This window comes from Hemibagrus wyckioides, linkage group LG14, assembly GCF_019097595.1.
Source record: "Hemibagrus wyckioides isolate EC202008001 linkage group LG14, SWU_Hwy_1.0, whole genome shotgun sequence".
NCBI lineage: Eukaryota > Metazoa > Chordata > Actinopteri > Siluriformes > Bagridae > Hemibagrus > Hemibagrus wyckioides.
Genome location: NC_080723.1, coordinates 178,633 through 206,427, shown reverse-complemented (window position 1 = coordinate 206,427; position 27,795 = coordinate 178,633). Strand labels below are relative to the sequence as shown.

Below are 27,795 nucleotides of genomic sequence, written 5' to 3'. Positions count from 1 at the left end.
GAATATGCTGGAAAAATGCTAATAAAGAAGGAACTACAGCAAGCCTTAGCATTTGTAAGCGCTGCCACTAAATGATTTTCCTAAGGGAAAGCATACACTGCTCACATAAATATTCAATATAGCATGCAAAAATGTAAAAAATAATGTAAAGGTTAACTATATAAAAACATAAAAGCTTACAAGTATTGCATCAATGTTTGCATTCACCCCCAATGCTGTGAAACCCCTGAACTAGCAACCTGTTATCATTTGCAGTCACATAATTAGCAATCAAAGTGTCAGATGACCTCCATATACATAGACCTCTTCCCAGGAAGGTTCCAGGGTTTTCTTAGAGAACACACCCAAAGAAACAGCATACTGAAGACAAAGGAGTTACAACAAATCCAGGACAAAGTTTTGGGAAATTTTCATTCATTTCTTGAAATGCTGAACATCCCACAAATCAGCAGTAAGAATACGGAACAACTGTATAAAAATGGGAGGGCTGTTTTAGGAATGGCATCTGGTGTAAAACCTGTACCTATTATTCACTGTGGCAGTTATTTCAGGCTGTAACACGAAAAAACGTGTACTGCAGAATGTACAGGGCATTGTATATGTGGTGAAAGGGATATATTGGTGTGAAGGAGTTGTAGAGTATTTATATTTAACCATGGTTTTCTAAGTGTGGTATTATAACCAAAACGTGACCAATGCCAGAAATACCAATAGAGGAAGTAGGAGAGAAAGAATGCCAGGCTTTGATGTAAAAAAAAAAAGGCTAAACTGAAATCTATGCTTATGAGGCTCATGATCAAGAGCTAATCTTTTGTCTGTGTATATTTTCAGCCCAGAATCACATATGTCAATGTGGAGAAGAATAGATTCAGTGCAGGTGACTGGTATGTGTGGTTTGTCATTGCTCTGGCAAGTGTTCTTCTCCTGCTCATGTTGGTTTACCTGCTGTACAAGTCCTGCATGTACTTCTCTACCAAAGAGTGTCACTGCTGTGAGCCAACATGAATAGATGGCAAAGAGGAACTGTAAGTACACTATTTAATTCATGTTATATTAAGATCATTAATGAATAGTATATGATATATAACTAATGCTATATGATATTAATATTGTAGTTCAAATTGTATTAATAATATATGCAAATGTACAGTACGGTGCAAAAGTACAACAAAATGTAGAACAATTTTGTGTTATATTGTCTACCTGTATACCTGCATCCAGCCTTTTTCATCTGAACAGCTTTTCTGTCTTCTCTATTTTAATATGCATCCTCCACTCTTCCTGGAATCTCTGTTCTATCAGTTTGCTTGGCAACTCTATTCTTTCTAATATATGGCTGGAACAATGCCAAATGTCTGCCAGTTGAGATATGTAGATAGAAAGAGTCAAAATTCCTCATTTTTTGGCACTGTATTTTTTTTATGCTATAGTTTGTTCTCTTGTTGCAGAACACATTTCATTTGTAATATTTAGATTTTTATTTTTAGATAGGCTTAGGGTGATGAAATGGACAGGATTTTCTCATATCATTCAACAAGCATGTGTGATACAAACTTTGTTATAGTGTTATAGTATAGTATGACAAAAAGCCTAAAACTATCCACTGTTCATAAACAGCTTGTCACACTTAGGATATCATTTGTACATCTAGCATATGCTAATCAAATATTGATTTGTTCTCTTGTGTCTACAGCGTCATGGACACAGATAGGTGCACACTAACCGCATCTAAGCCAGTAAACATAGAAAACTGTCAACCAATATGTACTGCACTCTCTTCTCTCAATAGGATCACCCATGCAGGAGGTATTAACGGTGAGTTTTGACATTAATGTAAGTTACTGCACTTGTCTTTCTGTTACCACAGATGTAATATTAAATGTGTTTCTTCTACAGGATATGGCAAAGGTCAACACTGTGTTTGATAGAGAGGAAGTAGATCCTGGTAAAGTGGTTAACAATGAAAAAATAGTAAAGTTTGTGGAAGCTACATCAATCATCACAATATATACAAATTCTTTATGCTTCTGTGTGGCATGAGCCTCTGTGTAACTTGAACAATTTAGGAAAAAGATTTTCATCACTTACATGTTTTGTAACCGTTTCTTTCTAATCCCCTGATTTTTTTTTCTAGTTACAAAGAGGGTTTATGAGTATAATAGTAAATCAGGTGCTCAACGTTGGAAGGATGCCATCATTATATGTGATCCTGCACCAGTCCAGCCTGAGTCTAGCACTCTGGTCATCTTGGACAAGACAGTTACTGCACAGTCATCACCAAGGTCTGGCTAGCAAGGGCACAGTCACATAATCCAGTAAAGGACATGTATGTGCCAGACTTGAGCTTTTAAAGCTGCTATATTAATGACTTTCCTTCTAAGGTGAAATAACATCATTAAATATTCACTTTATTATTCAGAAATTCTAGAAACCAAATTTCCACATAGCATTTTAAGTGGAGATCAAATAAAAAACATGAACAATGTTATAGAGGATATATAATCATAATCATACATTTATGAAGTATATGAAAGATCTTTACATGCTTTCCTTTTTTCTTTGCCTGCCTACATCATTAAAGTGCCAATTATGAATCAAACAAAGATCGAATCGAATATTTTCAGACGGCTATCAGAAACTTAACACCATGTTAAATATACATTTACGTGATGTGCTCAGTTCTGAGCAGCAGATGGCAGTCTTATCTTCGTTTTTATTTTTGTAGTAAACTGTCTTAAAAATGGTCCTGCAATAATAAGTATAGTGTTTTAATATGTATACGTTTTAATGATGATAAAAGGCTAGATTTTGACATGTGATAGGACCAGTGTTATGGAAGTTTAAATATCACATATTCTCTCTAACACATCTCTTTCACTCACTCACACACACACACACACACACACACTGGTGCTGAGTCAGGAAGCCTGCTTCTGCTGGAAAACATTCTCACAGCATTAATGTGACTGCTTGGGCCTGAGGCTTGAGTCCTGACATTTGCATTACTGTATTATGTTTCTTCTGTATTTCATCAGCCTTGCTTTGTCTGGGGAAGGTTCTCTACCTGTATGCACTTAACTCACATTGACTTAAATATGATGCTGTGATATACTGTACATAAGATAGATTCATAAATAGCCGTTCTGCAACAAGACAAATCTATTTTGTATAGATTGCTGTCTCAAAATAACACACAGTCTGTCTGAGGTTTTACACTCTGTATACACACAGAACAACTCTAACATTCTAGATCAAATTCAGTTTGCAATTATAAGCAATTCCTTCTAGTTGATGAGATAAACAGTGGGAAAAACAGGACTAGTGGCAATGTCTAGAACATTTTACATGTAGTGTCAAAGAAGTGTTAGGGAGTATTTCAGAGGGTGATCATGGGGTAGGGGGACAATTTTGTCATATTTTATTCATCCTCTATATTATGTTCATGCTAGCCTCTGAATGTTGAAGCAAATTTATTTATAGCATTTATATCTATATGTATATTATACATTATATTTTAATATAGATAAATTAATGTCATTATATATAATAAATATAATGACATATTACTATATCTATATTAGCTTTATCTATAATAAAGGCTATTGTTTCCATCTGCACCCATGTGTTCTCACCTTCAATGATGTCTCTCTATCAAAAATGCAGCGTTATATCAGACATGGTGTTTTGTGGTACATAGGCAGCTCGATGGGCTGGTTTGCAAATCCAACACATGAATAATGGAATTTTTTCACAGTTTTGCTTTCTATTTTGTTTACCAATATATTAACATTAAAATGAATAAAAGCTGCAAAACTTTTGTGGCTTTTAGGGGAGAAGTGGTGTGGCAATTGAGGTAGCAGGGCTTAACCCCCACCCGGTACCACTCGTGTGCATGGATGCTTACAAATATCAGGGAGAGAGAGAGAGAGATTCCAGTCCACAATTAGCCCTAATTATGTCAAGTATCAACATATCGACGTAGTTGTATTGGCTGTTTGAACATATAAAATATTTTTACTTAAATTATTTTCTTTGCAAATTGGAGCACAGAGGTCAGAGCACAGGGAGGGTTGGGCCTTGCATATGGTTCGATCAGTGACAGATTGGCAGGCTTGGGACTTCAACCCCGGACCAGTAGCCCAGCACTGTAACTGCTGAGCCAACACTGCTCTCAAATGATTTATGACTTTCTTATGATTTATGGGTTCAATCCTGAGCTCAGGTTAGTGTGTTCTTCCCATGTTTGTGTGTGAGTTTATTTTAGGTTTCCTGGTTTCCTTCCAGCTCCCAAAACATCCCAGCAAATGAACTGCCTATGACCAACTGACCCATAGGTGTGAATATGTGTGCATGGTGCCCTGCAACACACTGGTGTCCCATCCATTGTCCCCAATTTTCTTGTGGTAGGCTTCAGATCCACCATGACCCTGATCAGGAGAAAGCAGTTACTGAAACTGAGTGAGAGAGGGTTGAATGATCAACACAATCTCTTCAGTCATTCAGAAAAAAAAACAAAAACAAAAACAATGAGATGACTAAAGTAAAAAAAAAAGTGAGAGCTCCTCAGGAAATAAGGATTGTGCAACTTCCTGCTGATCAGGATGCCGATTTGTAGGACATTTCAAATATGTAACTGGGTGAATGTGTTCAGGTGAATGAATATTGTAGGTACTAAAAGGTTCATATTTAATATGAAGGCAAGGTTTTATTAAAATATATTATTAACACACACACACACACACACACACACATATATATATATATATATATATATACATATATATATGCGTATAGGTTATTGTAAAGACTACCACGTCTATGTTTAAATGTCTTTTACTTTACATCTTTGTAAATATGGCCTTGTATCAGAGGGCACACAAATGCCATCCCCATTGCCTTTAAAGTGACATGTACACACACACACACACTATTTACTCATTTTTACCAAAGCCCTAGTGGAGGTTATCTGCAGGCCTCAGTGGTCTGCCACGCTGTTGTTGAGAAAGCGTGCAGCAGCATCAGTACCATTAATCTGATCATGATATAATGGTGGGTACTCCTCATGCCGTACTGCATTCAGCAGATATATCAGTGTTTGTGTGTATATGTGTGTGTCCACTTCACTCCCGCGCTGCTGCAGTCTCGCGCACGCAATCCCTGCCCGCCCGGTTGCCATAGTTACTCGGGTCACATGCGCGGCTTTCCCGTGGCCAACGGCGTAAAAAAAGGATGCTCTCTGCCATTTTAATGTGGACGGATTAGATAAAGGAACGCCATCGAAAACAAATGGAAATAGGCGCCGTATGGGACTGTGAGAGGAGGTCCATCGCTCGATCTTTCCACATTATTACGGGTTCGCCTGTCGTCGGTTCCGTACATTTCAGCTGACGCGAGAGCACACAGACGGAGGTTTATCAACCGAGCCCCTGCCTGCATTTTGCACGTCTTCCTCTGGAGCCCTGCTATCAGGAATGAGTATAGAAATCCCCGAGGGCTTGACGGAGCTTTTACAGAGCTTTACGGTGGAGGTGTTGAGGAATCAGCCGCGGGATCTTTTGGAGTTCGCCCTGCAGTATTTCACTCAGCTGAAGGAGAACGAAGCGAGGGCGGCCGCTTTCGGCAATGAGCAGCACCCGGCTCTGCGCGCAGGCAAAGCCGTTAACTTCATCGAGGAGGCCATGCAGATCGACTCAGAGAACGGAGAGGACGAGGATGACGATGAGGAATTCGTAGGTAACAGAATGGGTTCATTAAAATGTCCCTATTTCACATCATCATATTATACCTAGATGGCATTTACGCGTTGCAGTCAGTGCGCTTGGCAGTATCACTACGCTGCACTGCATGTGATCTGGGAACGTACAGTGCGTGATGTGGCTCAAACATTTCTCATCCTAAACACTGGACAGTAATAAATAACGGCAGATGCATCGGACTTACAGGCTGTCATAAATTGGCATAAGTCCAAATGGTACACGAAAAGCTGTCCGATTTGCTTGTGTTATATTTGCTGAACGAAATGAAAGTGTAGCTGAGTCTGCGTAAAATAGTGCATATGGGGGCGTGCTATTTTGACATATTATATTTCACGTTAGTAAGCTGGACAATTTTGCTCGCAGCCTTTAAGTTGGCTAAATATGGTGAAAATGTGCTTAAATGTGCAAGCATGCGGTAATGAAGATCTACTACAGACCTTACACAGCGGCATCCTGCAACATAACCAACCTTCATCCACTTAGCCTCTACAGCGGGGTTGCCAGGTCTGCTGTTTATAAAAGAACCTGTTATTACACAAAAACAGCTGTGAGAAAGTAAGTGTATGTTTGATTTCACTCTAGCTTTACTTTACGGTGGAAACCATACCGTACTTCTCCTTATAGAACATTTTCTCCTGTTAATTCACAACATCTTAAGTAGAATTGCAGTACGTTCTAGACGTGCAAATGCTCAGGCTTCCACACAATAGAATACGACACGATTTCGATTTTTAAGGCAATGATTCGATTTTTGACGATACCAGTGAATATGATACAATGCGAGTGAATTTAATCATCTCCATTCAATATGTGCCCAGCTTAATGGAGTAAGTTAAATCATTAATGATGATATAGAGAAGGACTATCTTACAAGTATCATGATGGGAAAATCACGACTAGCCTATATTTACTCTTCACTATAATTATTTATTTATAGTCTCTTATAAAATTGCTAAAAAGTTATTTTTGATCGTTGCCTTTTAAATTCAATGCAATCTGATTGTTGCCCCCACCCTGGGGCATGTAACTGTTGGCATTTTTTTAAAAACATCTACTTAACTTACCTGACCAGAAGAGTAATGTCACTTAATGTATGCAAAGGCACAACCTCCAGCCCACAAATGTAAAAATTAACTTGAAGCAGTTTAAAAGTAGCCCCTATCTGTGGGAGCTTTGTGGACCTGGCAACACCACTGTAAAGAGCTTTGGACCTTTCATGAATAAGAGTCTGCTTTAATGAGGCCTGAGATGGAACAGCTATTTTGCATGTGTGATCGACTCTAACCCAAAGCAGCTGCTCTCTGTGTCTCTCTGTGCACACCCACACTCTTCAAAGCATCTTTAAAACACAAAATTGTCCTCCAGGTTTTATAACCATGTGTGTCAAATTTGTGTGGTTCATTTTAGAATAACTAGAATAAGTCCATGTGTAGCTCATCTGAGGAAATTGTTCAGTCATTTCAGAACAAAGGTAGCTGAATGGCATTGCTGGCAGAACATGCTAATGTAATTTTCATGAGAGAATGATTGTATCTCAGCTAAGTGCTTTTTATTGCCAATGGTGATTCTTTATTATTTCTCTGAATATGAATGGCAATTAGACAAGTATCAACTTCAAAGCAGTCAGAATCTATGTTTAATTGCATTCTGGTATAAACGATTTAAACATGAGCTATCTTTCTTAGTGTTTTATGAATTTTTTTTTCCTGATATCAACATCATTGTCCTCTCCTTACAGCGCCAGTCATAAACAGATTCATAAGACGACCTTCTGGTAAGTACTACAAGTATTTTCTGTAAAGGAACTACCATTCACATTCATGATCTAAAATAGTTAACAGATACTGAATGTTTTGAACAGACAAGGTAGCACAGTGGACACTGTGCAAAAGAGCTCAGTTTTTAAAATGTAGTTATTTTTTTACTTTTTTGTCAGTTTATTGATTCTGCTTGTTGGTGCAGTGGGTAGGATCGCTGCCGCACAACTTCTCGGTTCGATCCTGAGCATGGGTTAGTGTTTTCATGGAAGTTTTCATGTTCTCACTTTATCTGTGTGGGCTACCACCGAGTTCTCTAGCTTCTTCCTACATATCAAAAACATGCCAGTAGTGGAATGGCTACACTTAATTGTCTGTGAGGGAATGTGTGAGTGCATGCATAGTTTCCTGTGATTCATTTAGTGCGATCCTGCCTCCTGCCCAGTGATTCTGGGATAGGTTGATAGTCCACCATAACCCTGAGGAAAAAGCGGCTATTGAAGATGAATGAATGAATGAATGAAATCTGCTAAAGTCGATTAAAAAATGTATCTGATTTTAAAAGGATTTCAAATATGTCAAGATCAATGTTTATTTACACCCACTTCACAAGTTTGGAGTAATATCATCAGAAGAATGCAGCATCTGTTATGGCCAATGATAGCAGTAGTGCACTCATACCATCAACTAAAAGGACCTTAAAGACTGAGATCTGCTGCTCTACATTATATGACTGTTTGATACACAACCTGTAAGGTATCATGAAACATCTGTGTTTATTTAGAACATATTATAGAAGTTGTCAAATCAGGTAGCTCTATGTTTATGCAAATCACCTACATCATGTCTTATTTATATTACTATGTCATTGCTCAGACATTCATATATCATAAATCAGCATTATTTGTTTTATTATACACATGCACATAGTCTTACCTCTTTCACTCAATTTCATAGATAAACAGATAAACAATGCTTAGGATGTGACAAGGACCCCATGAGGTAGTAGACTGTATGCTATAAGATAGTTTTGTATCAAGTTTGATAAACAACTCAACAAATCAGTGTTCTTTAATGGAGCACTTTGTGTATTTTAAAGTCTCTACTCCCTGTGAGGTGAATTGGAATTGCAATAAAATAAACTAACAACAGGGAGAGTTGCCTGCCCTGAAAAACTGAAACAAATGCAAACATATGAGCTTTTAAAAGGCATCAGTGAAATCATAGGACTGTTGAAAACATGTGACTAATGAGGTAAGCAGCCAATCAGCACAAAAAATGCATAAAGCTTCCCTTAATAACAGAGAAGTCTATGTTCTTCTCATATATAATAGCAGTATTCCCATAGGTGGAGCAATTAAGGAGTGAGTGTGAGTGAGTGTGAGTGTGGTTGTCTATCTATATGCGGCCCTGTGATGGACTGGTGCCCTGTCCAGGGTGCCTTTCGCCCAGTGTGTGTTGGGATAGGCTCCAGCAGATCCCTGTGACCCTAATTAGGAATAAAGTGGGTATAGACATTGGATGGATGGATGGATGGATGGATGTTTTTGTGATCTTACTCTATGTCCTTGCGTCATTTACATAAGAAGCACCTAGTGAAAGTTCTTATGCAAAGTTAGGGAAGTAAGGGACTTTTGATAATGTAACTGTTGGTTAAGTTTAAAAGCTGAAGGGGTCAGAGCTGTTGAACTGGCTGGCTGTGAAATAGCCTTAATAAATCTACACAAAATCCATATTATACTTGGAAAGCAACCAGCAATATTTTTTACTTTAAAGTTATAATAATAGAGAAACTGAATAGGCAACAGACACCACTTAACTCGCTGAAGTCATTAGCAAACATCCCTAACCCTGATAGTAGTCAGCGTTCAGTAATTCTACGGGGCAAAATGAGACAAGGCAGTACTGCACATGACCTAACGGCCCTTCTTCAGCATCAGATTACTTACATGGCTGACAGATTAGTAGTGGTTTTTGACCAAGGCTTGATTTGTTCAATCTCTTTGAGGACTTCAGCAGATTCACAAGTGGAAGCTCTAGGCTTGACGTCATCGCATGTCACTGGAGCCTGAACAGTCTGCCTAGGAAGTGCTGTAGCTGCTTGTTCAATAGCAGGCTGAGTTAGAGGAGGGTGACTTTTATTAAACACAGTGATGGAATGAAATAAACCAGCAGGGGAAGGGGGGTGTTTAAAGGATTTATTCTCAGAGTCATCTATTACGCGCAAGGACAGCAGTCCTATGTCTGACCTTGTACATTAGGAAAAGGTTTAACCATTAAAAACAGCTTAAATGAACAATATAGAAAGAAATGTTCAGAGCTCATTTGTGTATTACATTTGTAGAAATTCCTCTAAGCCAGTTGTTCTGAGTTGTTGTCTTTGTGAAAAAGCACATACATTATTTAATCAGGTCTCATTTATGTAAGCCATACACATACAAACAAAAGCAAGCAAAGAAAAAGATTCCCACTGATTACACTGTGTAATGCGTGTCTGGGTAAACTAATGTGCATGTAGGTTCATTAACCTTTAATGTACAGTCATTAAGTTCACAAGGAATTAGTAAAGTACTTTTCACTAACAAACAGTCTAATTTTCCCACATAATCACAAAATCTCGGTGTGCTCCTACTCTCACCTACTAGCCCTTAAACAAAATATCAGAGGTCCTGTTCATTCATTAATACATAGCTATTCATCATTTGCGATTCCCTTTAGAGTAGTGTTTTTTCTCCACTTTACTCTAAGGGCTGAACAATATCATGTTTAAAAAAATCGCAATCTTGATTTGTTACTTGATGCAATTTGAGCAATGTTGATTAGGCAGGAAGTCTACAGAAGCAAAAGGGGAGAAGCAACATTTTAAAATGTCTGTTTGTAGTGAGACAAAAGACATTTGTCCTAAAACAATTACTGTAATATACTGAATATTAACTGAATTAAAAATGTATGAAATGAATGAACATGGCTGCATTCACAATCTTCCTCAAAACTTGCCAGTGGTTTATTTTCATTTAGAATGTGTTTATCAGCGTGTTTTTTTTCGCCTGCAGTTGGTTTAGGCAAAAGAACAAAAAACTAATTTAACAAGAACTCAATTTTGCTTGATTCTTTTTAGCTTTAGGAAAACACACTTAGCGCCATAATATGATTAAAGTTTTATATAACTTCTTTCACATCGACAATAAATGCAGACTTTTGTCTTGTCGACAGAACCATCAGACATTGTTTTATACACTATATTGCGAAAAGTATTCGCTCACCCATCCAAATAATCAGAATCAGGTGTTCCAATCACTTCCATGGCCACAGGTGTATAAAATCAAGCACCTAGGCATGCAGACTGTTTTTACAAACATTTGTGAAAGAATGGGTCGCTCTCAGGAGCTCAGTGAATTCCAGCGTGGAACTGTGATAGGATGCCACCTGTGCAACAAATCCAGTCGTGAAATTTCCTCACTCCTAAATATTCCACAGTCAACTGTCAGCTGTATTATAAGAACGTGGAAGTGTTTGGGAACGACAGCAACTCAGCCACGAAGTGGTAGGCCACGTAAACTGACGGGGCGGGGTCAGCGGATGCTGAGGCGCATAGTGCGAAGAGGTCGCCAACTTTCTGCAGAGTCAATCGCTACAGACCTCCAAACTTCATGTGGCCTTCAGATTAGCTCAAGAACAGTGCGCAGAGAGCTTCATGGAATGGGTTTCCATGGCCGAGCAGCTGCATCCAAGCCATACATCACCAAGTGCAATGCAAAGCGTCGGATGCAGTGGTGTAAAGCACGCCGCCACTGGACTCTAGAGCAGTGGAGACGCGTTCTCTGGAGTGACGAATCGCGCTTCTCCATCTGGCAATCTGATGGACGAGTCTGGGTTTGGCGGTTGCCAGGAGAACGGTACTTGTCTGACTACATTGTGCCAAGTGTAAAGTTTGGTGGAGGGGGGATTATGATGTGGGGTTGTTTTTCAGGAGCTGGGCTTGGCCCCTTAGTTCCAGTGAAAGGAACTCTGAATGCTTCAGCATACCAAGACATTTTGGACAATTCCATGCTCCCAACTTTGTGGGAACAGTTTGGAGCTGGCCCCTTCCTCTTCCAACATGACTGTGCACCAGTGCACAAAGCAAGGTCCATAAAGACATGGATGACAGAGTCTGGTGTGGAGGAACTTGACTGGCCTGCACAGAGTCCTGACCTCAACCCGATAGAACACCTTTGGGACGAATGAGAGCGGAGACTGAGAGCCAGGCCTTCTCGTCCAACATCAGTGTGTGACCTCACAAATGCGCTTCTGGAAGAATGGTCAAAAATTCCCATAAACACACTCCTAAACCTTGTGGACAGCCTTCCCAGAAGAGTTGAAGCTGTTATAGCTGCAAAGGGTGGACCGATGTCATATTGAACCCTATGGATTAGGAATGGGATGTCACTTAAGTTCACATGCGAGTCAAGGCAGGTGAGCGAATACTTTTGGCAATATAGTGTATATAAAGAAGACGTTTTTCTTTCTAAATTTCGGTTTTCTGCTGCATCTCCCATTTCCCAAACTACGGGCAAGGCCAAGGGTCAAACAGAAAATGTGCGATGCGTTAATCGTGCGTTAATAAAATTTGGCGAATACAGCTGACAGTTGACTGTGGAATATTTAGGAGCGAGGAAATTTCACGACTGGATTTGTTGCACAGGTGGCATCCTATCACAGTTCCACGCTGGAATTCACTGAGCTCCTGAGAGCGACCCATTCTTTCACAAATGTTTGTAAAAACAGTCTGCATGCCTAGGTGCTTGATTTTATACACCTGTGGCCATGGAAGTGATTGGAACACCTGATTCTGATTATTTGGATGGGTGAGCGAATACTTTTCGCAATATAGTGTATAAAACAATGTCTGATGGTTCTGTCTAGCGAATACTTTTGGCAATATAGTGTATGTATATTTTATGGTATAAACTTACATTTCTAACACACGGATAGTTTACTGGACAGTTAACTGTGTGCTATAACAAAAACTAGAACTGAAACTAAAGCGAGTAATAAACTATTCTAAACTCTTCTTCTTTGGGCTTTTCCCTTCAGGGATCTCCACAGAGAATCATCTCTCTCCACCTATCCCTATCTTCTGCATCCTCAACACTTACACCCACTAGCTTCATATCCTCATTTATTACATCCATATACCTCCTCTTTGGCCTTCCTCTTTTCCTCCTGCCTGGCAGCTCCATGTCCAACATTCTCCTACCAATATACTCACTCTTCCTCCTCTGGACATGTCCAAACCATCTTAATCTGGCCTCCATAACTTTGTCCCCCAAACGTCCAACATGAGCTGTCCCTCTGATGTACTCGTTCCTAATCCTGTCCAACAGTGTCACTCCCAAAGAGAACCTCAACATCTTCAGCTCTGCTACCTCCAGCTCTGACTCCTGTCTCTGTCTCAGTGATACTGTCTCTAAACCATACAGCATGGTTGGTCTCACCACTGTCCTGTATCACCTTCCCCTTGATTCTCGCTGATATTTTTCTATCACACAGAACTCCTGACACCTTTCTCCACCCATTCCAACCTGCCTGCACTCACTTCTTTACCTCTTTCCCACACTCTCCATTACTCTGGACTGTTGACCCCAAGTACTTAAACTCCTGTACCTTCTTCACCCCTTCACCCTGTAATCTTACTGTTCCACTTCCCTCCCTGTCATTCACACACATGTACTCAGTCTTACTACGACTGACTTTCATTCCTCTTCTCTCCAGCGCAAACCTCCACCTCTCCAGGTTTTCCTCCACCTGCTCCCTGCTCTCACTACAGATCACAATGTCATCTGCAAACATCATTGTCCAAGAAGACTCCTGTCTGACCTCCTCTGACAACTGGTCCAACACCATAGCAAACAGGAAGGGGCTCAGAGCCGATCCCTGATGCAGTCCCACCTCCACTCTGAACTCCTCTGTGCCCTACAGCACACCTCACCACTGTCCTGCTCCTCTCATACATGACACCACTCTGACATACTTCTCTGCTACTCCTGACTTCCTCATACAGTACCACAGCTCTTCTCTTGGCACCCTGTCATACGCTTTCTCCAAGTCTACAAACACACAGTGCAACTCTCTCTGACCGTCCCTATACTTCTCCATCAACATTCTCAGAGCAAAATTTCCATCTGTTGTGCTCTTTCTGGGCATGAAGCCATACTGCTGCTCACAAATTTCCACTACCTTCCATAACCTAGCTTCCACTACTCTTTCCCATAGCTTCATTGTATGGCTCATCAACTTTATCCCCCCACTTTATAGTTGCTGCAACTCTGCACGTTACCCTTATTCTTAAAGATCGGCACTAATACACTTCTTCTCCATTCCTCAGGCATCTTCTCACTCTCTAAAACCATGTTAAACAGACTAGTTAAAAATTCCACTGCTGCCTCTCCTAGACACTTCCAGACCTCCACCGGGATGTCGTCAGGACCAACTGCCTTTCCACTTTTCATCCTCTTCAAAGCCTTCCTGACTTCATCCTTTCTAATCTTATCTGCTTCCTGTTCCACAGAGTTCACCCCTTCTACTCTTTTTCCCTTTCATACTCCTCATTCATCAGCTCTTCAAAGTACTCCTTCCATCTCCTCTGTACACTCTCCTCACTTGTAAGCATCTTTCCATCTCTATCCTTAATAACTCTAACTTGCCGCACATCCTTCCCATCTCGATCCCTCTGCCTAGCTAACCTGTACAAGTCCTCCTCTCCATCTCTAGTGTCTAACCCAGTGTACAACTCATCATACGCCTTCTGCTTGGCCTTAGACACCTCCCTCTTCACTCTGTGCTGTAACTCCTTGTATTCCTGTCTATTCTCTTCAGTCCTGTCCATGTCCCACTTCTTCTTGGCTAACCTCTTCCTTTGAATACTGTCCTGAACTTCCTCATTCCACCACCAAGTCTCCTTATCTTCTTTCCTCCTTCCAGATGACACACCAAGCACCTTTCTTCCTGTCTCCCTGATCACTTCTGCTGTAGTTTCCCAGTCATCTGGCAGCACTACCTGACCACCCAGAGCCTGCCTCAACTTCTGTCTAAATTCCTCACAACATTCCTCCTTTTTCAGCTTCCATCACTTGGTTTTCTTCTCCATCTCTATCTTTGACCTCTGCTTACAGACCATCAAATTCATCCTACACACCACCATCCTATGCTGTCTGGCTACACTCTCTCCCACTACCACTTTACAGTCACTAATCTCTTTCAGATTGCCTCTTCTACATAGGATGTAGTCTACCTGTGTGCTCCTACCTCCACTCTTGTAAGTCACTCTATGCTCCTCCCTCTTCTGAAAATAAGTGTTAACAACAGCCATGTCCATCCTCTTAGCACTACCACTGTCCACAAGTCCACTACCATCTGTCCTTCAAGGTTCCTTTCCTTAACTCCAAACCTGCCCATCACCTCCTCATCACCTGTGTTCCCCTCACCAACATGTCCATTAAAATCTGCTCCTATCACCACTCTCTCCCCCGTGGGAATACTCTCTATCACCTCATCTAATTCACTCCAGAATCTCTCTTTCTCCTCTAACTCACAACCTACCTGTGGGGCATAACCACTAACAACATTCAACATCACCCCTTCAACCTCTAAGTTCAGACTCATCACCCTGTCTGACACTCTCATCACCTCCAGAACATTCCTCACAAACTCCTCCTTCAGGACCACACCTACCCCATTTCTCTTACTATCCACACCATAATAAAACAGCTTGAATCCTGCTCCTATACTACGAGCCTTGCTACCCTTCCCCCTGGTCTCCTGTACACACAGTATATCCACCTTCCTTCTCTCCATCATATCAGCCAGCTCTCTACCTTTCCCTGTCATAGTACCAACATTCAGAGTTCCTATTCTCAGTCCTACACTCTTACCTTTCCTCTTCTGTCTCTGTCTACGCACTCTCCTTCCTCCTCTACTTCTTCGACCAACAGTAGCCCAATTTCCACCAGCGCCCTGTAGGACTGTGACCCCATGGCTAGATTAATAAACTATTCTAAACAACCTTTTAAAAACTTGGTTTAAAAATAGATTGTTGTGGTTTGCTTGGTTTTGTGCTGAGCATTAGAACACCTTTAAGCATGCTAAAATCATCATAACGCATGGGCTGGATTGAATCACTGAATATTATGGCGTTTTATAAGGAACGATAAAACGCAGTAATATTTAGTGATTCAGTGCGGTGATTTAGTGATTCTCTCTGTTCTTTTACAGAGAGTAACAAGCAAAATATGCTGGTGTGGCAATTTGATTATATGAAGAAACCTCATAAATATGCATAAGTACAAGTATGTATTGACATATCTGGAATGATGGAATAACTGTAACAGGCCTTTCCTGCTACATGTGTAATGTAGGTTTTATGTGGAGCTCATATTCAGACCATGGGAGGGATATCGATCCAGACAGTGTATGCTCCTGTCATGCTTTTTGCTGGTAATAATAGTAGGAACACCGAGGGCGTGTGGCAGGGGAGAGCAAATAGGCCTCTCATCTCAACACAGCATGCATAATAGAGGAAAGAAAGAGACAAAGGACAGACAGAAAGAAAATGAGTCTCATGACACAGAAAAGAACAAAGGGATCAGACTTGTTCAATATTTTGAGAGCACACTGCTGAGCACGATGAACTTAGCTGGTCGTTTGCAATCAGTTTCAACAAACAGATGGTTTGGGTGATTTTTATTTCCAGCCTCGGATATGCTCGCTTAAACCACTGCAAGGACTGAAGGCCATACCTTTGTATAGACAACAGGCTCATACATTTGCTTCTCTTTTTTTGTTTGTCTGAACTTAGTGTGTGCTGAGGCCTTCAACCCAGATGAGGATGAAGAGGACAAGGAGCCCAGGGTGAGAGATTGATATTTGTGGTGAAACTATAACATTGCTGTGATTCTGTGGCTATGCAACCTTTGATGGAAAACAGAGAGGTTTAAAACCAAGCTATGTTCTATTAATTTGTGTAATTTCTCTAATTTCTACATTTTTATACAAAGAAAATTTTGCTGTCACTCCAGGTAACTTACCCAAAAACAGATGAACAGAGACAAAGACTACAAGAGGCCTGCAAGGATATACTTCTTTTTAAAAATCTTGACCAGGTAAAGACATTAATTTGTTGTTCACTTTTTGCTTAGCATCTCACCACCGATTTATCACGTTCTCAAATGTATACCATTACATGATAGTTGAGGTATTCAGACATCCACTAGCTATATTAAAGTGATAAAGCTGGCTTGGTTACACTCCAGCTTTTGGCATATTATGCTGACTAATTGAAAAGCTGTGTGATACAAGGAATGGATTGAATCGCATTAAAAAACTGCAGGGCCTAAAAGGAAAACCAGCATTTCAGTTTAAAGAGTGTGGGGAGGATGTACTAATGTTATCAGCTGTGTAGTTGGAAACTGCTTGCTGGCAGCAGCAATTGCAAAAACTCAGCAGGATGTTCAATTCTTTGATTCTGCAGTAATGCACAGTTAACAGACAACAAATAACAGAACAATTTCTATATAATCCTATTACAAATCTCTTGTCTAGGGCAATATTTTCACTGTTAAGCTGCTGTTTAAAATGTTAGTGGTAAGGTAGTGATGGCTTAGTGTTTAAGGTTCTTGATTACTAATAAAAAAATTGAGGGTTCAAGCTCAAGCTGCCTGTAATGCTATCTACCCCGGTATCATGGTTGACCCCAAATTAAAAAGATGGGACAGACAAAGAAAAGAATAATGCACTGAATATGTAAGAAAAATGATTCTAGCACTGACCGTCTTAGGGACAACATGAATTTAATAATTTTCAAATTATCATCACCATTATTTGTAATGTGGGTAACATTATTTGTTGTCTTTATTTTAGAGATATTTAATTCAATTTATATTTAGGTCAAAAATAGGTCCAGGCTTAAAATAGAAAGTGTCCTTTTTGACTGATGTTAACTATGTACTCGTCTAATCTTAGCCAAGTTTAAAAAAAACGTTTATAGATTTTATTTCACATTAATAAAATCAGAATATTCTCTGTTTACCATGACAGACAGTGAGTGTAATTCATGTTTATTGGCACATCCCCTCTTTTTTGGCAAGATGGAGACTGCACTTTTGCTGTAGTTTTGAGTGATAATCTGTTCTGATGTAGTCTGGTTTTAAATACCAGAGCTCCTACACAAAATGTGTAAAGATCTGCCAGATCTTGTGCTGCTGGGATAATCGGAGTAAACAGCACTGGACCCTGTCTAAATGACAATTACAAACTCCACTGCACATGGTGTTTTGAGTTACAGCTATCTTACAGCTGTCAAAGTGATCAGAATTATAGTGTATAAAATCATGCAGATACAGGTAAAGAGCTTCAGTTAATGTTAACTTCGAACATCTGAATAGGAAACAATTGATCTAAGTGACTTTGAATATGTTTGTTGGTGTGAGACAAGGTGGTTTGTATGTCAGAAACAGGGGACTCTCTGGGGACTTTTCAGTGTTAAATGTTTACATAGTGTGAAAAAAAACAAAAAAGAAATCCTCCTCCAGTGAGCAGCAGTACTGTAAGTAGAAACACCACATTAATTTGAATACTAAAATTAAATGGACTGGTTTAAGCTGATGGAAAAGCCAGTGCAAATAACCATTCTTTGCAACAGATATCTGAAGAGAAAAGCATGCCTGAATATACAGATTTACTTTAGAATGAGGTTCATAATAATTTGGTGAATAAGTGAAGCAAAGCTTGAGCTGCCTTTTTTTAACCCCTTTTCTGTTGCCACTGTACCTGGGTCCTGGGTCCACTGCTGGTAACTGCTAACATATTACAAGATGATGATAATGCTACTCATATAGACTGCTAAAATGATTCACAGAGTGGTTTGAAGAACACCAGGGATAATGTCAAGTGCCTTCCATGGCCTCCCTTATCACTCAGTGTAATTAGGAAATCATTATATGGGAAGTTCAGCAGCACAGACATCTTTATACCCAGAAACCTGTAAGATTTTCTTCTTGAAGAATGATTACACATCCCACTACAAAACATTCAGGACTTGTATTTTAAGAATTAAAGCTGTTTTGGAGGTGATTCCTTTTTAGGTGCTTGATATTATGTTGTTGTTGCATGTTTCCATGATAGGGATGTAACTATTGCACATCGAGCTGGAATTGTATGAAATGCTAAATTTGAATCAGATAAGATTTGAAAGATTTTCCATTATGATCCACAAATATACTGTATATTATTCTTTAAATGTCTGTAATGTTGGCTGACACATTGTGGTTCATGCATGTGAAGATAGCAAGCATCTGAGACTGTAGAAGCTTTTTAGTTTTAGTTTTGAATTTTAAGTTTTAAAGAGACTCGTGTTAGAAGCTTGAAGCTTGAAATCTAGCATCATGTCAGTGAATGTTGTTTTTGACGTTGTTATTATTTATTTGTAGGAGCAAATGTCCCAAGTTCTAGATGCCATGTTTGAGAAGACAGTTTCTGCTGGGGAACACATCATTGATCAAGATGATGATGGAGACAACTTCTATGTCATTGAAAGGCAGGGATCACATGATTTCTGTTTTATGAGCAGCGTACGATTATATAATTTTCCCAATCTTGTATTAATTCGCTTCATTTCTTTATTTATCCAGAGGGACTTTCGACATCCTTGTGAAGTCAGAGGGCACCACAAGAACAGTGGGCTCATATGACAACCGTGGGAGTTTTGGGGAGCTGGCGCTGATGTATAACACCCCACGCGCTGCCACCATTGTTGCTACCTCACCTGGCGCCCTGTGGTGCCTAGTAAGTGAGCCTTAGATTTGATACGGTTTGTTTTGATTTCTTTAACAAAGACTAATCACCATCTGTTGGCAGTTAATAAAATGATCATGATGCCTTGTATTTTTAATTTTTAATATTAGTAATATATTATTAATATTGACATTTTAGTAGTGATTTGATAAGAATATTATCTTGCAGATTATAAATTATGCATAATGATTTTGGGAAAAAGTGCTCTGTTGGTGTCACTTGTAGCTCTCTCTTTCTTCTGTTTTGATGATACCAATACCAAAGACCCTGAACCAAATGAGAACGCTGAAATCACAGGGTTCTGTAATATAGTGCATACTCTATATCTAGGTTACCTAAAGCAGTGTCCACAGACCTTATCCGCAAGTATCCGCAACCTTATAGTGAATTGTTTTTATGTCGAAATAGGGTAATTTATTAATAAAAAATATAATTATACAAAATATAAACATTAATTAAAATAAAGTAAAATGTTAATAATATATAAAATACTGTACAGTGTAGCGTTGTTTAGGAAAGCGCTGTGCGGGGAAGCTGAAAATCTAAATACAGTACAGCTGCAGGAACGAGTCTGGCCAATCGGAATGCCCCATTCATTTAATTATGGTTGTGATTGGCTGCTGGCTATGCGTGCAGTGGGGAAAGGGAAGCAGAATTCTCCAGCATCGCAGTTTTTCGCATGTCACTGTCCCGAGTGTTTTGTTTTGTTCTGTTCTGTGTACGCTTTATTTTTACGGTTTTTCTCCAAGCCCTATTATGTCGACCAAACGCTCTGCACCTTCTAAGGCTTCTGGCAAGAAACATACATACATACAGTACTCACTATAAATGTGAGATTTCTACCAATTTACCCAAAATTCATCTCGCTATGTATGTTTGCAAATGTTTTCTGTGTGTGTTTAAAGATTGTGGGAGGGTAATTTACGGCTTATACAATAAAAAAAAAGCATTTGGGGGTGGCATCCGTGTATCACGAACAAGTGGCTAACAAATACAAACAAAACAAACTTGATAGTACAGTAATCCCCCATTTAATCGTGGGGGTTACGTTCCAAAACCACCTGCGATAAACTGGGGATTACTGTACTATCAAGGTTATTTTGTTTGTATTTGCTAGCCACTCTAGTTATTTGCTTGTTTGACTAATCATTTGAATTGAATAGGGTTAATGCCAAATTATAAATAATGTCAACTTGGACCTGATGGATAAGGTTGGAGGAATTCCAGAACTAAAAAGCAGTTCATAAAGCGTAATATTGAAATAATATTGTGTGTGTGTGTATATATATATATATATATATATATATATATATATATATATATATATATATATATATATATACACTATATTGCCAAAAGTATTCGCTCACCCATCCAAATAATCAGAATCAGGTGTTCCAATCACTTCCATGGCCACAGGTGTATAAAATCAAGCATCTAGGCATGCAGACTGTTTTTACAAACATTTGTGAAAGAATGGGTCGCTCTCAGGAGCTCAGTGAATTCCAGCGTGGAACTGTGATAGGATGCCACCTGTGCAACAAATCCAGTCGTGAAATTTCCTCGCTCCTAAATATTCCACAGTCAACTGTCAGCTGTATTATAAGAACGTGGAAGTGTTTGGGAACGACAGCAACTCAGCCACGAAGTGGTAGGCCACGTAAACTGACGGGGCGGGGTCAGCGGATGCTGAGGCGCATAGTGCGAAGAGGTCGCCAACTTTCTGCAGAGTCAATCGCTACAGACCTCCAAACTTCATGTGGCCTTCAGTTTAGCTCAAGAACAGTGTGCAGAGAGCTTCATGGAATGGGTTTCCATGGCCGAGCAGCTGCATCCAAGCCATACATCACCAAGTGCAATGCAAAGCGTCGGATGCAGTGGTGTAAAGCACGCCGCCACTGGACTCTAGAGCAGTGGAGACGCGTTCTCTGGAGGGACGAATCGCGCTTCTCCATCTGGCAATCTGATGGACGAGTCTGGGTTTGGCGGTTGCCAGGAGAACGGTACTTGTCTGACTGCATTGTGCCAAGTGTAAAGTTTGGTGGAGGGGGGATTATGGTGTGGGGTTGTTTTTCAGGAGCTGGGCTTGGCCCCTTAGTTCCAGTGAAAGGAACTCTGAATGCTTCAGCATACCAAGACATTTTGGACAATTCCATGCTCCCAACTTTGTGGGAACAGTTTGGAGCTGGCCCCTTCCTCTTCCAACATGACTGTGCACCAGTGACCAAAGCAAGGTCCATAAAGACATGGATGACAGAGTCTGGTGTGGAGGAACTTGACTGGCCTGCACAGAGTCCTGACCTCAACCCGATAGAACACCTTTGGGATGAATTAGAGCGGAGACTGAGAGCCAGACCTTCTCGTCCAACATCAGTGTGTGACCTCACAAATGCGCTTCTGGAAGAATGGTCAAAAATTCCCATAAACACACTCCTAAACCTTGTGGACAGCCTTCCCAGAAGAGTTGAAGCTGTTATAGCTGCAAAGGGTGGACCGACGTCATATTGAACCCTATGGATTAGGAATGGGATGTCACTTAAGTTCATATGCGAGTCAAGGCAGGTGAGCGAATACTTTTGGCAATATAGTGTGTATAGATAGATAGATAGCGATAGATATAGATATGTGTGTGTGTGTGTGTGTGAGAGAGAGAGAGAGAGAGTGTGTAAATATATGTTAAATATATAGTTAAAAGACTCCCAGGCTGTAAAAAAAAAAATGACAATGTGACAATAGGTCAAGAGATTAGCATGGTGACAAAGGTGAAGACTTCTTTATAAAGCTTCATGTATAGAGTTCCATTCAGGCAACACTTTCATTTGTAGGCAACAATTTTTTCATGTTTGTAATCGCAGGACCGATTGACATTCAGACGGATCATTGTAAAAAACAACGCCAAGAAGAGGAAAATGTATGAAGCTTTCATTGAGACCCTTCCACTGCTCACATCTTTGGAGGTCTGAACCAGTTCCTTTTCCTACAGAGAGTTTATGAACAACACATGAACACTTTTAACATTTTATTTCCTTTCAGGTCTCAGAACGAATGAAGGTGGTGGATGTCTTGTCATCCAGAGTGTACAACAACGGAGAGCAGATCATTGCACAAGTTAGCTCTGTTCTCATAATCTCCAAACATACAGATTGTTACGTTTAGAAAGGATTGCGGTACTGTACAGAAAGAGACAGAACCGCAGGATTCAGTGTTCTATTGCATATAACCATACACTGCAACTTATTATTAAATCCAGTAAATAACATATTTTTTCCCTAGGGTGACATGGCAGACTGTTTCTACATAGTAGAGTCAGGTGAGGTTAGAATCACCATGAAGAGGAACCGGGTAAGTTTTTTAATGGAAGCAATTTTGTTTCATTGTACTTCTAAAGTCTGATTCTGGCTATTTTTGTTCATCAAATGGGTTGCAGATAAATAATATTATATAATATTATCTAGTGTGTTTTGTGTGATAAATAATGTGGTTCCAAAATTGTGTATTCATGCAAACATATTGTTTCCTTCATATTGTAGAGATTTATTTTGGTTCAGTATGCTTCATTTTTAAGAACAGGAAAGTCTCACTAAGAGAAACATGAATTAAAATGTAATGGCAAGTCTGAACATGCCAATTCTGGATTATCTTATTCATCATGAAATGTTCCAGCAAAGCTAGAAAAAAGGATTGTGTAATCACTACGCAAGATAACAGGTGACAGTCATGAAATTTATAAAAAGAAAATGTGTTTACTGAAAAAAGATTACTGCTCTGTGTTAGGTACACTATATTGCCAAAAGTATTCGCTCACCTGCCTTGACTCGCATATGAACTTAAGTGACATCCCATTCCTAATCCATAGGGTTCAATATGACGTCGGTCCACCCTTTGCAGCTATAACAGCTTCAACTCTTCTGGGAAGGCTGTCCACAAGGTTTAGGAGTGTGTTTATGGGAATTTTTGACCATTCTTCCAGAAGCGCATTTGTGAGGTCACACGCTGATGTTGGACGAGAAGGTCTGGCTCTCAGTCTCCGCTCTAATTCATCCCAAAGGTATTCTATCGGGTTGAGGTCAGGACTCTGTGCAGGCCAGTCAAGTTCATCCACACCAGACTCTGTCATCCATGTCTTTATGGACCTTGCTTTGTGCACTGGTGTACAGTCATGTTGGAAGAGGAAGGGGTCATCCCCAAACTGTTCCCACAAAGTTGGGAGCATGGAATTGTCCAAAATGTCTTGGTATGCTGAAGCATTCAGAGTTCCTTTCACTGGAACTAAGGGGCCAAGCCCAGCTCCTGAAAAACAACCCCACACCATAATCCCCCTCCACCAAACTTTACACTTGGCACAATGCAGTCAGACAAGTACCGTTCTCCTGGCAACCGCCAAACCCAGACTCGTCCATCAGATTGCCAGATGGAGAAGCGCGATTCGTCACTCCAGAGAACGCGTCTCCACTGCTCTAGAGTCCAGTGGCGGCGTGCTTTACACCACTGCATCCGACGCTTTGCATTGCACTTGGTGATGTATGGCTTGGATGCAGCTGCTCGGCCATGGAAACCCATTCCATGAAGCTCTCTGCGCACTGTTCTTGAGCTAATCTGAAGGCCACATGAAGTTTGGAGGTCTGTAGCGATTGACTCTGCAGAAAGTTGGCGACCTCTTCGCACTATGCGCCTCAGCATCCGCTGACCCCGCCCCGTCAGTTTACGTGGCCTACCACTTCGTGGCTGAGTTGCTGTCGTTCCCAAACACTTCCACGTTCTTATAATACAGCTGACAGTTGACTGTGGAATATTTAGGAGCGAGGAAATTTCACGACTGGATTTGTTGCACAGGTGGCATCCTATCACAGTTCCACGCTGGAATTCACTGAGCTCCTGAGAGCGACCCATTCTTTCACAAATGTTTGTAAAAACAGTCTGCATGCCTAGGTGCTTGATTTTATACACCTGTGGCCATGGAAGTGATTGGAACACCTGATTCTGATTATTTGGATGGGTGAGCGAATACTTTTGGCAATATAGTGTATTTAGATACTCTTAAAGGAGCATGTTGAGTCAGGAGTGTTAGATGAGGAGCTTGTAAATTAAATTAAAGACTTGTAATTGTAGGAGACATGCTAGAAAAGTGTGTGCTATTGTTTACTATAGAAAGCATGAGAGAATCTTACTGCAACTGGTGAAATCATTTTGTAACATTTTGCTAAAATATACTACTGCAAATTATAAACACACCAATCAGCCATAACATTAAAACCACCTGCCTAAAATTAAGAGCAGATCCTTTAAGACCTGTAGGTTGTGAGGTGGGGCCTCTATGGATCAGACTTGTTTGTCCAGAATATTTCACAGGTGATTGATCAGACTGAGATCTAAAGAATTTGGATTCCAAGACAATATTTAGAATTTTTGTCATGTTTTTCAAACCATTCCTGAACAGATGTTGCTGTGGAGCAGGTCACATTATCCTGCTGATGTCATTTTTGACACTATCATGTTTTGTAGTGTGTTATTTTCAGATCCATTTAATCTCAGAAATATGCAAGTGCTACCCTGCCATTTTGGAATAGGCATATTTTTATCAAGCCAAGTCAAGAAGCTGTTATTGTTATTTTGACCATATCTTGCTGATAAAGTACAGAGTAAAAATGAAACAATGTTCCTCTAGGACCCTTGTCTACGGTGGCTGAGAAGTGCAAAACACAATAACAAATCAGAAAACACAATAACAAATCAGAAAACACAACGACAACTTTGACAAAATGGAAAAGGTAGGTGTAGTGTGCGAATGGAATTCTTGCCTCTGATTGGATGAGACATGGGTCACTCAGGATCTACAGGAAGTCCAGCAGTAGCTGCAGCAGTAGAAAGTGGATTGGTGTGTGTATGAACACAGCTCTGCTCTTATAGCGCTCCTTACATCCTTTAATCTGGAATAGTTTGGTCTTCTGAACATTCCTGGTGTGTTTTTAGAGATCGCAAACTAATCTTTACTCCATGATACACTATCAGTATATCCTAAATCACGCCATATGAACTTCCTTCCTCAGAGTAGCACTGAATGAACTTAATTTTCTTATAAAGATAAATATATAGGTTTGTTATTTTCTTTAAAAGATTTGAAGTTCCACTATCGAAAAAATAATTAAAAGTGAAGGCAGAACTCCACACGTACAAAAAAAAAGTAAAAAAATAGTTACCGTATATCCTGCATGACAGATGTCCCGTCCAATCAGCAGTAAGAATTCCATTCACAAACTATACCTACCTTTTCCTCTTTGTCTGAATTGACTGTGTTTTCTGATTTGTTATTGTTTTGCACTTCTCAGCCACCGTACTACATAAGCTACAGAACTAAGGGTTAATAAGTAAAATTTAACCTATCAAATAAAGTGTGATAACAATATGTGCAAACAGATAGTACAATACACTGCAAGATAGATACATAAAACATGTCTACATTTACATCTTTATTTAGAGGTTTTACTGTCTCATTGTCTTAGTATAATTCACTGTGAGATGAAATGATGGTAAGGAAATATTCACATTTAGAAAATTGTTAGTGGGATGTCTGTTGGCAGTTGAAAACAGATTCTGAGATTGAGGAGGTGGACATCGCCACATGCACTAGAGGCCAGTACTTTGGAGAATTAGCCCTTGTTACAAACAAGCCAAGGGCTGCTTCTGCATATGCCATGGACAACGTCAAGTGCTTAGGTAAAACTTGTGCCTTTAATTAATGTTTAAGTGTATAAACAGTGTATTATACAACAATTAATGTAGAATTCTCACTTTCTTTTCTTCTTTTTCTTGGATGCCTTTTACAGTAATGGATGTCCAGGCATTTGAGAGGTTACTGGGACCGTGTATGGACATCATGAAACGCAACATCGCTAACTATGAAGAGCAGCTGGTCACCCTCTTTGGGAGTCAGATGGAAATAGAAGAGCCAAGTGTATAAAAAAAAAATGCTTCAATGCAACATAATAAAAATAGTAAATAATGGTGAGTACAGGTCACTCACCATTGTTCAGATGCCATATGATCCTAACTTTTGAACTTCAAAGTTATTGTTTTGCATCACAATGTCAAGCTCTGGTGTGTCAGTGATAGTGATTTTTACATGTAGGATAAACTTAACAGGTTATGTAAGGTTTGAAAAGGTTTCATTTTTTGTTAGTAAAGTGTTTCGTTATATTGGGAACAAAAACTGTTTATCCAGCTATTTAGTAATGTCATCAGCTCCACTGCTGTATTTGTTTGAGTATTAGAATTGTTTTATTTATTTTTTTACATCTTTTTGAGTTCAGGCTTTGACAGAAGAAAGAAGTTGAAATTTCTTGTCACTTATTCGTACTGCATTTCAAAACCTTGTTTATAAATCCTGTACATTCCAAAGTACAAATATTCTTAACACCTCTTATTTGTAATATACCAGTAAGTCTTGATTAATTACCTTCACAAAATGAGCAAACACAAATATAAATTTGGGAGTGCACTGTGTGAGTCTATTAGGATGACACAAACCAAAACCTAGTTACATGTATTAAAACAGGATGTATAACATTCATCTATAACTTTTTAATGGTTTGATTACAGAAAAGGGAACCGTAAGTGTGTGTGTGTGTGCAGATTGCACTTTGCTGTCAGAATCATGGAAAAAGAAAAATTGCACATTATAATTTCTGCAGTATACAATAGTTTAGAATTTTAGTTCACTCATTAATAAGTAGAATCCATGTAGTACTGTCTCAAAGGTAGCGTATTTATTGTACATATACATTATTTTAAGATTTATTTATGAATCCCCGGTGTTTCAGAGTGGAATAAGACATATTTAATGTTCGTAAGAGCTTTCTGTTGCCAATTATTTCTACAGGGTGTATGTTTTCTGTTAAAAAAAAAAAATTATTATTATCAAATAAGGTATGGCATACTATTTTATTTTACTCAGATATGCTCATTTGCCTTTAAAAGTTTTACTTCTGAACTGCAATATGTGTCACCGGTTGTAGTGCTGTTGTCCATTATTCCATCCATTACAGTATTACAGTGTCTTTGCTCCACTGGCAAGTAACCAATTTTTTTTTTTTTTCCAATAACATTGATGAGATGAGATTCGTTGATGTCTTCATAACGATGTTGCACCATGACACTGTGTGAGTTCACAGCTTCTGTCCCTGAGTAGCCCCCTCGTCCGTCTGCTTTCATTGTAGGATTTTCTGTTTATTGTTTTATAAGCAGTACACTCGTTGAATACTTTAAATGCTGACCTGTGTTTATATTTATATCATTTATCTGAATTACCATGTTCAAAAGTAGCTCTTTGCATTACTGCTCTCTATTTAATGACATTCATGTAGAAAGGTCTACTCTTAATGCCAGAGGCACTAGTACTATTGTCTGTGTTATTTCATTTTCCATTCAAATAAAATACAATTTTGTATTACATTTTA

General features: G+C 39.5%; 1 protein-coding gene across 1 annotated transcript; it reads left to right on the top strand.

Annotated features, from left to right (window-relative positions):
• The first annotated feature begins 5,158 nt into the window (after positions 1-5,158).
• Positions 5,159-27,788, top strand: LOC131365248 (cAMP-dependent protein kinase type II-beta regulatory subunit). The gene is made up of 11 exons (XM_058408949.1): positions 5,159-5,733; positions 7,495-7,530; positions 16,350-16,402; positions 16,570-16,653; positions 18,979-19,085; positions 19,180-19,333; positions 22,198-22,299; positions 22,376-22,450; positions 22,616-22,684; positions 25,921-26,056; positions 26,167-27,788. Exons 1-11 carry the CDS (start codon positions 5,472-5,474, stop codon positions 26,298-26,300), a joined length of 1,212 nt encoding a protein of 403 aa, XP_058264932.1. The 5' UTR covers positions 5,159-5,471; the 3' UTR covers positions 26,301-27,788.
• Positions 27,789-27,795: the final 7 nt, after the last annotated feature.

Bases quoted from the DNA above. Each gene is read 5' to 3' on its own strand.
- LOC131365248 (XM_058408949.1), top strand. From the start codon at position 5,472: ATGAGTATAGAAATCCCCGAGGGCTTGACGGAGCTTTTACAGAGCTTT. The intron at 19,334-22,197 runs GTAAGTGAGCCT...TTGTAATCGCAG, and splicing joins CTGGCGCCCTGTGGTGCCTA to GACCGATTGACATTCAGACG. The intron at 22,300-22,375 runs GTCTGAACCAGT...ATTTCCTTTCAG, and splicing joins CACTGCTCACATCTTTGGAG to GTCTCAGAACGAATGAAGGT.